Source organism: Pan troglodytes, chromosome 1 (genome assembly GCF_028858775.2).
Source record: "Pan troglodytes isolate AG18354 chromosome 1, NHGRI_mPanTro3-v2.0_pri, whole genome shotgun sequence".
NCBI classification, from domain to species: Eukaryota; Metazoa; Chordata; class Mammalia; order Primates; family Hominidae; genus Pan; species Pan troglodytes.
The window spans coordinates 163,643,610-163,657,444 of NC_072398.2; the positions used below are offsets into that span (position 1 = coordinate 163,643,610).

Genomic DNA, 13,835 nt, shown 5'->3' on the forward strand with positions numbered 1-13,835 from the left:
AACTTAGGAGGCGGAGGTTGCAGTGAGCCAAGATCACGCCACTGCACTCCAGCCTGGGCCACAGAGGGAGACTCTATCTCAAAAAAGAAAAAAAATTATTAAAATTAATTTCACCTGTTTCTTTTTACATTTTAAAATTTGGCTACATAACAATTTTTAATCATGCATGTGGCTCCCATTTGTGGCTTGCTTATATTTCCGTGGAACAGTGCTTCACTAAAGTAATCCTTTCCATGCCAAATCCATAGAGGTGTCCCTCTCTGCTTGCCCACCACTCCCCTGCTCCACTAGGCGAGCTCAACCATCATCCTTCCACCTGAACCTGGAACTGCTCCCTAACACCCAAATGTCCTCAGCATCCTGCTCCTACTCCTGTCCTCTTGCTGGACTGTGAGCTCCAGGACATGAGGACTGGATTTGTCTTGTTCACTTTCATATCCCAGCTATGCAGTACAGTGTCTAATACTAAAGAGGAGCTTTCATACGTTTGTTTGAGCAAATGAATGAGTTTAACATGAATATTTCTCTTCCAGACTCATGGCCTCAAACAAATTTCAAAAGTTTGTGATTTGCTATGATCAAGATAATGAGAGGATGCTAAAGAAATTAAGAGAGGAAACTAGAACGGTTGATGTGGCTTTACCTGGTTCTCATATCTTTTTCATATATATATGAAAGGTGGTTTTCTTCTTAAAAGATACATGCTGTTTTAACTAGAAAAGAAGTATATTGGAATCATGGATTGAGATACTTAATTAAGGAAAGGATACAATATAAAACAGTACAGAAGGAGAAGAGAAAGGAAGTTTGAGGGAGAGGATTGCTAAAAGCCCCCTTTTGTAAAGGGGCCTAATCCAACCCTGGGGCTGTTTGTAATCAAGCAACATTTTTTACTTTGTTACTCAGGTGTTTTTCTTTCATTTCATAGATTAGGCTGTACTTTTTGGCTTCAACATTGAAAGTATTTTTCCTCTTAAAAATAGCTATGGGCCAGGTGTGGTGGCTCACACCTGTAGTCCCAGCATTTTGGGAGGTTGAGGTGGGCAGATCACTTGAACCCAGGAGTCTGTGACCAGCCTGGGCAACATGGTGAAACCCTGTCTCTGTGACAAACAAAAATTAGCTGGGCGTGGTGATGGATGCCTGTAGTCTCAGCTACTTGGGAGGCTGAGGTGGGAGGATCACTTGAGCACAGGAGGTGAAGGCTGCAGTGAGCCGAGATTGTACCACCACACTTCAGCCTGGGGGACAGAATGAGACCCTGTCTCAAAAAAAAAAAAAAAAAAAAAAAAAAAAAAAAGGTATGATTTTAAAAAGTAGTACAAGATATTTTTGAGGAAATTGTACTTTCAAGAGAAACTAAGTCATGGGAAAAGGAGTGACAAGCCATAACAAAGCAAAGGTCTCCTTCACCAACATCCTCACATCCTCACACACTGACACATGCTCCCATTCATACATACACACACACTCACATACCTACATATTCACACCCTACTCACATCCCCACACTCCCACGCCTTCCACACACTCACATCCTTACACTCACATACATTCACACCCACACTCACACACATACTCCCACCCCAACCCCCAGGGGCTGCACCCAATCAGCACGGAGTTGTTCTCCTCTATTGTAAACATCCTACAAAAGTGAAAGGTCATCTCACATTTCCCCATATGCAAGAGAAAAGTGCTCTCACTTTATTCACAGGCAAATGGGGTTTTACTTGGGGCTTCCTTTGATGCCAAGGCATGAGATTTCCTTCTTTGCAGTGGTGGGCGTTTCTTGCATTTGGTTTCCCAGAGTTGCTCAAAGGAAAAAAACAAAAACAAAAAAACCCCCCAAAAAAAAACAAAAAACAAAAAAACCCCACCACACACGCCCTTGCTCCCTTTCCCCAGTGAGGTATGACTTGGGCCCTGTCACAAAGCAATCTGGCTGCAGAGTTTTCCTTCTAGCCTGACACTTAGATAAGTCCCTTGTACCACAGCATTCCCTTGAATTCCCAAGCCTGCCTGAGAGTGGCATGAGGAATCCCTGTTAGAGGCTGGGATAAGAGTGGACTCAAATCACCTGAAATCCCCTCACTGGAAATCACCTCTTGAAACCTCAGTTTCCATGTTTTAAACTGTGGGGTGAGACTACATGACAGTTAAATCCCTTTGGCTCTAGAGGTCTATAACTCTGTGGTTCTGTGGTCCAAAGCAGGACTGCTCAGTAACTCTGGTCAGTGTTTCCATTCCCACCCTCAGTTGAGTGGCCTGTTTGGGGCCATTAAAGAAGCCCAGGTTTGACAGAAAAGGACTTAATCCTGTGACAATATAGGACTGCATCCAACTTTCCTTGGGGAGCCTCTTAGACTAGAGAGTCACTGAAGGTTTTGAGGTTGGCTTTTGATGACCACCATCTGACATCAAGTTATAGAAGCTTCTAGTGCTTACCTTTTTGCCTTCTCTTTCTTTCCTTCCTTTCTTTTCTTTCTTTCTCTTTCTTTTTTCTTTCCTTCTTTCTTCTTTCTCTTACTTTCTTTTTCTCTTTCTTTCTTTCTCTCTTTCTCTATTTTCTCTTTCTCCTTCCTTCCCTCCCTCTCTTCCATCCTTCCTTCCTTCCTTCCTTCCCTTCCTTCTTTGTCTTGCTCTGTCACCCAGGCTGGAGTACTATGGCGCGATCTCAGCTCACTGTAACCTCTGCCTCCCGGGTTCAAGGGATTCTCCTGCTTCAGTCTCCCAAGTAGCTGAGATTACAGGTGGGCATCACCACACCCAGCTGATTTTTTTGTATTTTGGTAGAGACAGGGTTTCACCATGTCTGCCAGGATGGTCTCAAACTCCTGGACTTCAGTGATCTGCCCACCTCGACCTCCCCAGGTGCTGGGATTAGGGATTATGGGATTATTACTGGCGTAAGCCACTGTGCCTGGCCCTTTTTGGTTTCTTCTAAGCCAGTTCCAACCCCAAGCATCCTTCTTGGGCCCACAATTCTGGCTACACAAAAGGAAACATTTTCTAAACAATAAGAGATGTTCAACCATGGCATGGACAGACTACAAAGTGAGATTCTCCCTGTCCCAGAATATCCCCACTGAGACATCTGTCTGTCCTGGCAGGAGTAGGAGCCATGTTTATAATGAAAGGAAGGCTGAACTAGAAGAGCTTTGAAGTCCCTCCAAATTCCAAGACCTCATTATAGAACCTAAGCCTTGTGAAGATAGAAATAAAATCAGGGCAGCAGAGAAGAAATCGCATACTCACATTTACCAAGCATCACTCATGGCCAACACATACTTATTTTGACTTCACTCTGGTGCTGGTTTCAGAGAACCAAGATGATGTCCACTATAAACTCTGTTTGTTACAGTGAAAAGCACGCAGGCATGGAGCTTTCACTGTCAGGATAAACATGCATCATGCGGCACTGCTGAATTTTACACTGGTGGCCCTTGTGATTTTTACATTTGTGTCCTCTCATTTGCTGATCCCCACAATGGTCTTGTCAGCTTTGCAGATACCTGTATCATTACCCTCATTCTACTGAGAGAAACCCTTGAGTTGAGAGGCGTGGAATAGATTAACACATAGCATATCTTTCCAGATCACTGTTGAGGACATTTTTGGAGGAGAAACCTTTACATGAGAGGAGGAATTTTGGTTTTAACCAGTCACTTGCTCGTGAAAAGGAAATAATTAGGCTGGGTTCTTCTATAATATTCACAAATTATGGCTGTTCTAAATGTCCTGCTTTGAGAATTGTCTTGCTATTAAAAGTAGGTTCATTTTAAAATAAATTTTGAGCTGCAGTGTTAGTTTCAAAGTGAAGAGCCTGATCATGATTCACCAGGCTATTTATAGTAGTCTCTTCTTATACCAGACGTTTTATGTGTGTGTGAGAGAGACAGGGAGGAGAAAGAAGAAGAAATAACTCATTTCTTAAAACTGAAGAAGAGTGCAGTGATCAAAACTCATCATGTGAACCCCATCAGAGGACTTTATAATTGTTATTCTTACTCTTCTGGTTTTGTGCTCATTCAGATTCATAATTCCAAAACTTTCTATCCTCAACTGGAAGAGGTGTAGTGAAGAGGATGTGAGTCCTGAGAAATAAAGAGTGCAGTTCACCAGGAAACCTCTTATGAGCATGCCAATCAGTAGCTCAATTCGAATCGCACAGCATTTTCCTTCAACAAAGATGAGTCACGATGCAGCAGTTCTGGATAAGGTTTCAGTCTCAGGTCTGTGCTTAGTAGCTGGGTGACTTTGGGCAAGAACTTCCTCTCTTTCCTCTCTCTGATACTCGTTTTTTCATTCACTCATTCATTCGTTTTCTCATTCACTGGTAAGTGGGCGTACCAGTACTTACCTCAGGGGATTTTTGTGAGGAGTAAATAAAATGGCAATGCCAGCTCTCAGTGCTTTGTGAAACTTTCGCATTCTATGATAATGTCAGGCTTCACTGTTTTCTGGAAAGTTGTCTAATTTACTACTGTTTTATTACCATTCCTGAGGAAGGGCTGCTTTCTATTCCTGTTTGTATGATTTTCTTTTTTTTTTTTTTGAAATGTAGTCTCACTCTGTCACCCAAGCTCGAGTGCAGTGGCATGATCTTGGCTCACTGCAACCCCTGCCTCCCGGGTTCAAGTGATTCTCGTGCCTCAGCCTCCCCAGTAGCTGGGATTACAGGCGCATGCCACCACGCCCGGCTAATTTTTGTATTTTCAGTAGAGACGGGGTTTCACCATGCTGGCCAGGCTGGTCTCTAACCCCTGACCTCAAGTGATCCACCTGCCTTGGCCTCCCAAAGTGCTGGGATTACAGGTGTGAGCCACTGCACCTGGCCTGTTTGTATTATTTTCTACCACTATTACTATTCCTAAAGTAGAGCAGCTTTCTTTCCTCCTTCTCCCTCTTCAATGACTTAACAAACATTATTAAATATCCACATCCACAGCTTTTTCATCTTTTGTTTCCCAAAGAGTGAATAAGTGAAGTGACATGGTTACTGCTGGGCATATTTATGTAGGAGAGATGGGGGTGGGCAGAAAGGGGACAACAGTCAGAAGAGATGATGTAGTTGGGGTCAGAGGGTGGAAATGCCAGGGATGGAAAAAGACCTTGATCTTATAGGAAGTGGGATTGAAACGATGTGACTGTGTGGAAGAAGGAACTCAGCTCTCACCCCTATCCACCAAAGGCACATGACACTGTGGTGTGTCATGAATGTGTCTGAGCAAATGAGCTCTAGCAAAATCATTGAAGCTTCATATAAAAGCCACTATGCAAATAGGTCTTTTTCTGCCTTCAGTTTTATTCCCTTGAGTTTTAAGTTGACGCTTAAAACTCACCTTCCAGAAAAGAGAAATCTGTTGTCTACTGTAGTCAATGTGCCTTTTCATGTACCAGACATCTAACATCCCAGTAGGCTCTGTTTCAAAGGAGAAAAAAAGACATATTTTCATATATTTACTACTTTGAAAGTTAACTGGTCATTCAGTAAACAATTTTGGAAGAGTAGAATTAGAGGATAACTTCAATTATTTGTGTGTGTCCCAGTATTTTTTCTTTTTCTTGTTTAACAATGAACATATATATCTTTGGCCAAAAAGTCAGAAAAACAAGGTTACCTTAAAAACAAATTAAAAAATGATGAGGAATTTGTTTCTTAACTTACTCTTTTTTTTTTTTTTTTTTGAGACAGGATCTTGCTCTGTTGCCGAGGCTGGAATGCAGTGATGCAGTGGCACGATCTCAGCTCACTGCAACCTCTACCTCCCAGGCTCAAGCAATCCTCCTGCCTCAGCCTCCCACATAGCAGGGACTACAGGTGCGTACCACCACGCCTGGCTAATTTCTGTGTTTTTTGTACAGACAGGCTTTCATCATGTTGCCCAGGCTGGTCTCGAACTCCTGAGCTCAAGAGATCCACCCACCTTGGCCTCCCAAAGTGCCGGGATTACATAGGCATGAGCCACTGCACCCGGCCTTAACTTACTCTTAAAACATGTTATTAAAATAACCCAAGGAAAGTACATGTGGCTTTAGCACCATAAGACAGAGCAAAAAAATAAAAATAAAGTATATGTGGGTTTTTTTTGTTGTTGTTGTTGTTTTTTACTAGAATGCAGAAAGAATTCTCAACAGAGAAGATACAACTCATATAGAAAAACACTTTTTGGTCTTGTAAAAATACGCTAATACAAATGACAAACCTTGTGTTCATCTCCATTCCTAGACTTATCATGGTATAGTACAATTATTTGGTGTGTGATCATTAGACAATGATGTACTTAAAGGGAAGTCCTATCTCATTTAATATGCCACATACCCAGCGCAGCACTTAGAATATAATAGGCTCCTAATAATTGTTAAGTAATGAATGAACAAATCACGTGATATTATCTATTTAATGCCAAAACACAGGCTGAAGTGATTAAATAAATAACCACCAATCTGTAAGACAATGGTCAAATATGGCCCAACTGAATTTCAACCAAACATACTTGCAAAGAGACTAAATAATCAACTCCTGTATGTGTAAGTGTGAGTGTGTGTGTGCATGAGTTCATGCTCACGTGAGTGAGTGAAGTCATTTTGTTTCCTCTACCATCAAGTCACTTAGATTTGTTTTGATTTACAGCCAGGAGTGGAACCAGCAGAAACAACTCCTGAAAACAGGCTTCAGCTGCACCAAGCTAATTTCCTCAACAGTGAAACTTAGAGTGTATTTGAGGGGAGGCTGCACTGGGGTTTTTTCCTAGGTTAGAAAGTTCCATCTAACCAGATGGAAATTTCTAGAAAATTAAGTCCCACCACCTGGATAACAGGAGATAAGAGAAGAGCAAAAGAGAAAGAAAGGAAGCGTAAGTACCCACAGGTAGAGGGCAGGTGCTGTGTGGGCCCATCCACAGCTCCATCTCCCCTCCTCCTGCAGTAGTCAGTGTGAGCTTCAGAGCCAGGTCTGCGGGGTAAGCCCAGCTCTGTGACTTTGAACAAATGCTAACCACATCCTTCGGCTAGCTCCCTCATCTGTCAGATGAGGGTGATAATTCCACATATCACACAGGGTGGAGTGGGAATTTCAGTGGAGCGTGCTGACACATGGTGAGTGCTCAGCAAGTGTAGCTCTTGCTGTTTCCCGCATTTGAAAACTGAAGTGCTGAAAGGTTAAGGAACTTGCTTAAGGTCCCAGAACTAATCATCAGAGATGCCAGGCTTTGAACACAAATCCATTTTATCCCAGAGCCCATAGCCTTGGCTCTGCACCGTGCAGGTGCCTGGCTCTGAGAAAGCTAATGGTTTCTCTGCGATACTTCCATCCCCCATCAGGTGGGCCTTCTTTTTGTTCTATCCTCTCCTTCGTTACTTCCTTTTCCTGCCTTTCTTGCTCTACTTTCTTTTTTGTTTTTTTCTAAACATTCACTTCTTTTCTTTTCTCTCCTTTGCAGTAGTATTTACCTTTGCAGTGAGGACTTAGAGGTAAGCAACGCTTATGTAAAACATTTTGAAAATGCTCTTAATTCTCCAGGAATATGAAGAGTGGCCCAGGAATCAAACCTGGGACTTCTATCTGCTAGCTTAGATGCAAAAAGAAAAAAAGCACAGGCAACAAAGGAAAGGGGATATGACGTTCACTAACCACCTACTGTCAGGTGGTGTCCGGACACTATATACATCATCTCGTTTAACCCTCACACAACGCAAGGGTGCATATGATTACATCTGCTTTACAGCTGAGGACGAGGAGGCTGGCAAAAGTTAAATGATTTACAAAAGACCCGGGTCTGGTAAATGGCAAAGCTGAGGACTGGACCCAGGTCTTGCTTTCCCCGAAGACCCTGCTTTTCCCATTACAGTTCACTACATTGACCAAGACCTGACTACTCCACAAACTAGATAATCCAGACATTTGTAAAATCAGGGTTTGGAAACCCGGGTGTGCTCAGTGTCAAAGCCAGTTGACTTGTACCACAGCAGTACATGTCTTCAGTTAATTACATATTGGTAAGAAATCTAAAGGGGACACTCACTGACTCATTAAAAATCCACAACCTAACAGATTATTACAGAGCTAAGAATCAAATTCTAGAATTATATTCTTTTCACAAGGTAAATTGCAAGTAAACTGAAATGTTAATGGTGCCTACCTGCAATGTATACCTTCATGGGAGAGAAATCATTAGTTGAATCTGCATGAGTCTCTAAAAAGTGTAACATTTCATGACCAGGGGTGTAAAATCACTGCTGCTTAAAGCAACACAAGGGCTAATAGTGAGGAGAATCTTTGACATTCAACTGTCACAGAGTCACTAAAAGTTCTAACCTCAATGTTATCTAGCCAAATACAGATAAAACTATTATAGGCACATGAGAAAAAAAAAGCCAAAGGCCAGTATGTTCAAGTGATTTCAAAAGAAATGGGTAAAAATGACTAAGCATACAAATATGAGAAATGGAAGTCAGATGAAACTACTTTGTCTGTAAAGGAAAAAACTGTAGGGTTAAAGTGGAAGAAGCCACCAATATGAAAAAGAGATGACCTTGCCTCAGACTTCACCGAGCAAAAGGAAGAAATCAGATGGAAATTCCCTTCTTTTTCCACCATGAAAACGTTCAAACTCCCCCAACCGATTCCCTAACACAGCACTGTTAATGATGTCCCAGTGGATGAATCATCCCTACTTCCATCACGGTCCAACTCTTTAGCTAGAGTTCTGGACCCCACTCCCTCTTGCTTATCAAAGACGTCTCTCCAGTCATTATCCCCACCTTCCCTGTGTCATTAATTTCTCCTTCTCTGCTGGACTCTTTTCATCCCCTTGCAAATACACTGTATTATCTCAGATCCTAAAAACAAAAACAACAAAAGATTGATATCTCTGCTCTTCTTCATATAACTTCTTGAAAAGAGTTCTGAATTATCATTCCTTCCTTCCAAGATAGGTGCTGAGCTTAGAGGAGAACAAGTGAAGGAGAGAAGGGTTTAGGGACTGTTACTGAATCTTAAACATAACACTTTCCTGTTAGTGAAAGTGTCTGATATAAATCTCTTTAGAAGAGAAAAGAATCATTCATTCTCAAGCCTCAAGCAAAAAGACACAAATATGATGCTTTCGAGTATAGCTAGCTTAGGGGTCAGCAAACTACGGCCCATGGGCCAAATCTGGCCCTCTGCCTGTTTTAATACATCCTGTAAGAAAATGGTTTTGATAGTGGTTGAAAAGAAATCAAAAGAAGAATCCGGCCGGGCGCGGTGGCTCATGCCTGTAATCCCAGAACTTTGGGAGGCTGAGGCAGACGGATCCCAAGGTCAGGAGATCGAGACCATCCTGGCTAACATGGTGAAACCCTGTCTCTACTAAAAATACAAAAAATTAGCCGGGCGTGGTGGCGGGGTGCCTGTAGTCCCAGCTACTCGGGAGGCTGAGGTAGGAGAATGGCGTGAACCCGGGAGGCGGAGCTTGCAGTGAGCCGAGATCGCACCACTGCACTCCAGTATGGGTAACAGAGCCAGACTCCGTCTCAAAACAAACAAAAGAAGAATCCTTTTTAGTGACATGTGAAGATTACATAAAATTCCAATTTCAGCATACATAAATAAAGTTTTGTTGGAACACAGCCATGCCTGTTTGTTTAGGTATTGTCAATGGCAGCTTGCATGTGACAATAGCACATTTAGCAGTTGTGACAGATCGTATGATCCGCAAAGCTGAAAATATTACTATCTGGACCTGTAGAGAAAATGTTTGCCAATCCACCAAGCTTGACTGTTATCAAATGTTTGCTATCCAAAATAATCTCTAGTATTTAATTGTTCACACCTATCTTATCTTGGCAATATTTTTAAATTACAAATGAGTGCATGAATTTCCTAGCTTCTCAATGTGGGAAGAGGTGGCTGCAGCTGGTAACTCTTCATTTTCTCCCCCTTTAGGGATTATTCACCCCTCACCCTTGCTGTCACCATGATGGGGGAAGGTTTCTCCTTTACCACTCTGCCCCTCCAAAGTACGAATGAACATGCAACGATTCCTTTGTTAGCTGTAATAGAGTTGAGCAAGATCACAAACTGCAAATAAGACTTTTTAAAATGGCGGATTAACAGACAGAGACATATTGGTAACATAGCTCTAAGGAATAGCTGATTAATCAGTATTTTGGCATCTCTTCCTGGGTGTTCTAAGTGGTGAGAGATCACCTTCCCTCAATACCTGTGCATATTCTCAGGCATGTCTGGGCACCCTGAGCTCAAATTCAAGAATGTTTTCCCACTACAAGGAAAATGTGGCTGCTCTCTTCCCAGTGTCACTATCAGGCCTGCCTTTGATGGATGCTGATTTCAAGACTGTTCTCTGAAACACAGCAAAGTAGTTTCTTTCCTCCTATCCCTTACTTTGTGGTCATTTAAAAAGTGTTTTTCAGCGATAGGAGCTGAATTTAATGACATAGTAAAGGGCCCTATGGAGTATAGGAAGCCCTAACCCACTGTTCAAATGATATAAACAACTACACCAATCCACCCGGAGATGTTACGTTTCTCTCAATTTTGAGAAGCAAAGGCTGCAAAAAGGCTGACTCTGTTATAGAGTCATTCACAGTTTTAGAGAGTACCTAAAAAAAAAAAAAAAAAAGCTTACTATTAATTTTTTTAAATGCCAAGTTACGTATGAGTACACATTGAAAGGGTTAAAAGGAAGACGTGTTAAAAAAAATTCACACCTTTTACGTTTACATCAGTTGGTGTTTCATAAAGAAACTGATGACAGAAACAGCGGGTAAGGGGTGAAAACCAAGCAGCTTAGAGTAAGAGAAAAAAGACCTACAACAACCCACAGAAAAATCAAACATAGAAAAGGGAGATTCAGAGACAGAAAGGAAGCCAACAGAGCTTGGTAAAGGTGGTGTATCTCAGAGTATGGGTTTCTCTCTTTATGAATACCTTCAGTGACTGAATAAGCCAGCTTCCTAGGTTCAATTCATAATCATCCATGAGTTCATAACCATAATGAGTTGCTATACTCATTGTTATGATGGTGGTTTATTTTATAGGAAATGAGAAAGTTACTGTGCTGCCTTGAAGGAATTTTAATTCAAAAGACAAACACTTTTTAAAAAAGAAAAGAAAAACCTTTTCACACATCTCTAACTAGGTCATTATCATATGTGAGTAAGAATGACAAGAATTCACAAGCCCAGAGTTTCCCTAGTTTATAGTTTAGCTTAATGTGATATAACTTAAATATTTCTCAGACTACTTACTACCTTGAACTTGGATATAAAATATAGCCCATTTTCAGAAATTTTATCTGTACCACATATATAAACAAAATCTAATTCATGAGATAGTCTTTAAAAAAATTACTTTGACTATATATAATAAAAGGATATTATGAGTAAGCTCTGGATTATAAAAGTAACAACCAGAGGGCTAGTGGTTCAACATTAAGAGATTTTATTATAAAATGAGTGGTAATAAATTATCATTTGCTGGATAAATTCACTTTTAGACAATTTTTAAAATATATTCTGTAATCCCAGCACTTTTGGAGGCTGAGGCAGGTGGATCACCTGAGGTCAAGAGTTCGAGACCAGCCTGGCCAACATGGTGAAACCTGTCTCTACTGAAAATTACAAAAATTAGCCAGGCATGGTGGCGCACCCATGTAATCCCAGCTACTTGGGAGGCTGAGGCAGGAGAATCACTGGAACACAGGAGGCAGAGGTTGCACTGAGCTGAGATTGTGCCACTGCACTCCAGCCTGGGTGATAGAGCAAGACTCTGTCTCAAAAAAAAAAAAAAATGCAATTAATACAAGAAGTAAGGAAGAATATAAGATTATTCTATGAATCATATATTAGGTATTATATTCTGCTAAAGGCCCTTCAGTTCCTTGAATGTCATTGATGTATGATTGCTAAGGATCATCAGTTATCAAAAGCCATTAGTAGCTCACAGAAAATAAATGCAACTTAATTATAAGGCTAGTTTACATGCACACATATCCATAAATTTCACAAATAAGAATTTAGATTTTGCACGTTAATGTTACAAAAGCTCCAGATAATGAACAATGGATTATATGCCAAAAAGTTTTTCTCTGAGTCAAATTTATATAAATTATGAAAGGCTCTCTACTATATCACTAAATGAGTGCATTTATTTATTTATTTATTTATTTATGAGATGGAGTCTCGATCTGTTGTCCAGGCTGGATTGCAGTGGCACAATCTTGGCTTATTGCAACCTTTGCCTCCTGGGTTCAAGTGATTCTCCTGCCTTAGCCTCCCGAATGGCTGGGATTACAGGCACGCGCCACGATGCTTGGCTAATTTCTTGTCTTTTTGGTAGAGATGGGATTTCATCATGCTGGCCAGGCTGGTCTCGAACTCCTGACCTCGTGATCTGCCCACCTCAGCCTCCCAAAGTGCTGGGATTACAGGCCTGAGCGACCATGCCGGCCTAAATGAGTGCTTTTAAAAACTAATATTCAGATGGCTATTTCTTGTGCCTCCAAAGATTTAATATTGGCATAAAGTTTACATAGGCATTTTTGCTTCAATAAAATATTTTCTTATACTTCAATAACATTCCCTTCCCAATAATTACTAAAAAAGAAAAATTCATCAGACTGAAAAACACATTTGATATCCTTTTCATAGTTATGGGTGGCCAGGTGGTTCTTATTTGTGCAGTAAATATCAAAGGCTTGAAGTACAGTGTTATAATATTTGGACAAGAGAGGATTGCTGGATGCTAAATTTTATTTTGAAATATGTGTCTCCAGAGCCTACTTTCTTTCAAGCTTTCCATATGGCTTATTGAGCCACATTACTTTTCATAGAATCAAAAATATAAAACATATGAAGCTTTAACAAGAAATGAGATTAATTACTGGTTATAGCTCTGTGAAATAAGTTACTGAGATAGTAAGAGAGATAAGTTATAACCAAGCATTATAACCAACATGACTGATAGCAAACAGGAGTAGAACTTACCCAATGTTAAAAATTTCCTTGCAATACAAACATATTTCCTTGAACAGTTTCAGCACTTAAGTTAATATAAAAATTAACTTGTTAACTAATGCAGTCATGCTTTTTGATTCAGCACCAGTAGTTTAAAGATTCTATTCCAAGGAAATCATTACATCTTCCCCCCTCTCTCCCCTTTATTGCTCCCCGATAGGTATGTATATTTTGGACATATACCTTCTTCTGGTGTTTGTGCTCTCAATGATTCACTCCAATCACTCCAACTTCCCTTATAAAGATGTAGCTTAGAGGAAATCTGAAATTCATATTCTGTAAATGGTTTCAGATCCAGCAAATCATGTCTTCCTTTGGCCTTTGTAACATTAACCTTGAAACAGACATTTTTTTAAAGCGCCTATTAATACTAGATTGCTAATTTAAGGAATTTTAACATAAAATGAAAAAAAAAACCCAGGCTATTTGATCTTATTTGTTTTTCAGACCTACCATTAAATGAGAAGAAATATCAGTGACTGTCTTACCGAATAGATATGATATTAATCTGAAATGATAGCATCTCATTAAAAATAAAACAAAATCTCTGGGTACTAAGAACCCATCTATGTAGGTTCTCGAGGGGAATCCTGAAACCAGCTGAAAAATAAGATTGAAAACTACAAAGTTTCTACACTAGAGATTATTTTTTATTTGATTACAATTAGGATGTGATTAATGTTTTAACACAAACATAGAACTGGCTTTTTTTTTTAAAAAAAAAACCTTTAATTAGTTATACTCTCTTGAATATCAGCTATCTGTGGGACTGATCCTTTGTTATTATAAGCCATTGAATTTTACAACAATCCTGG

The 13,835-nt window shown here is 40.3% G+C and overlaps 1 protein-coding gene across 31 annotated transcripts in view; it reads right to left on the reverse strand.

Annotated features, from left to right (window-relative positions):
* IL12RB2 (interleukin 12 receptor subunit beta 2) overlaps positions 1-13,835 on the reverse strand; it is a 90,470-nt gene that overhangs the window by 53,932 nt on the left and 22,703 nt on the right. For all 31 annotated transcript variants that reach the window (XM_063800618.1, XM_063800619.1, XM_063800648.1 and 28 more), the window contains 2 exons: positions 13,204-13,354; positions 5,343-5,422 (listed from right to left, as the gene is read on the reverse strand). In XM_063800618.1, coding sequence (XP_063656688.1) covers positions 5,343-5,422; positions 13,204-13,354 — 231 coding nt within the window. The remainder of the gene's footprint in view (positions 1-5,342; positions 5,423-13,203; positions 13,355-13,835) is intronic.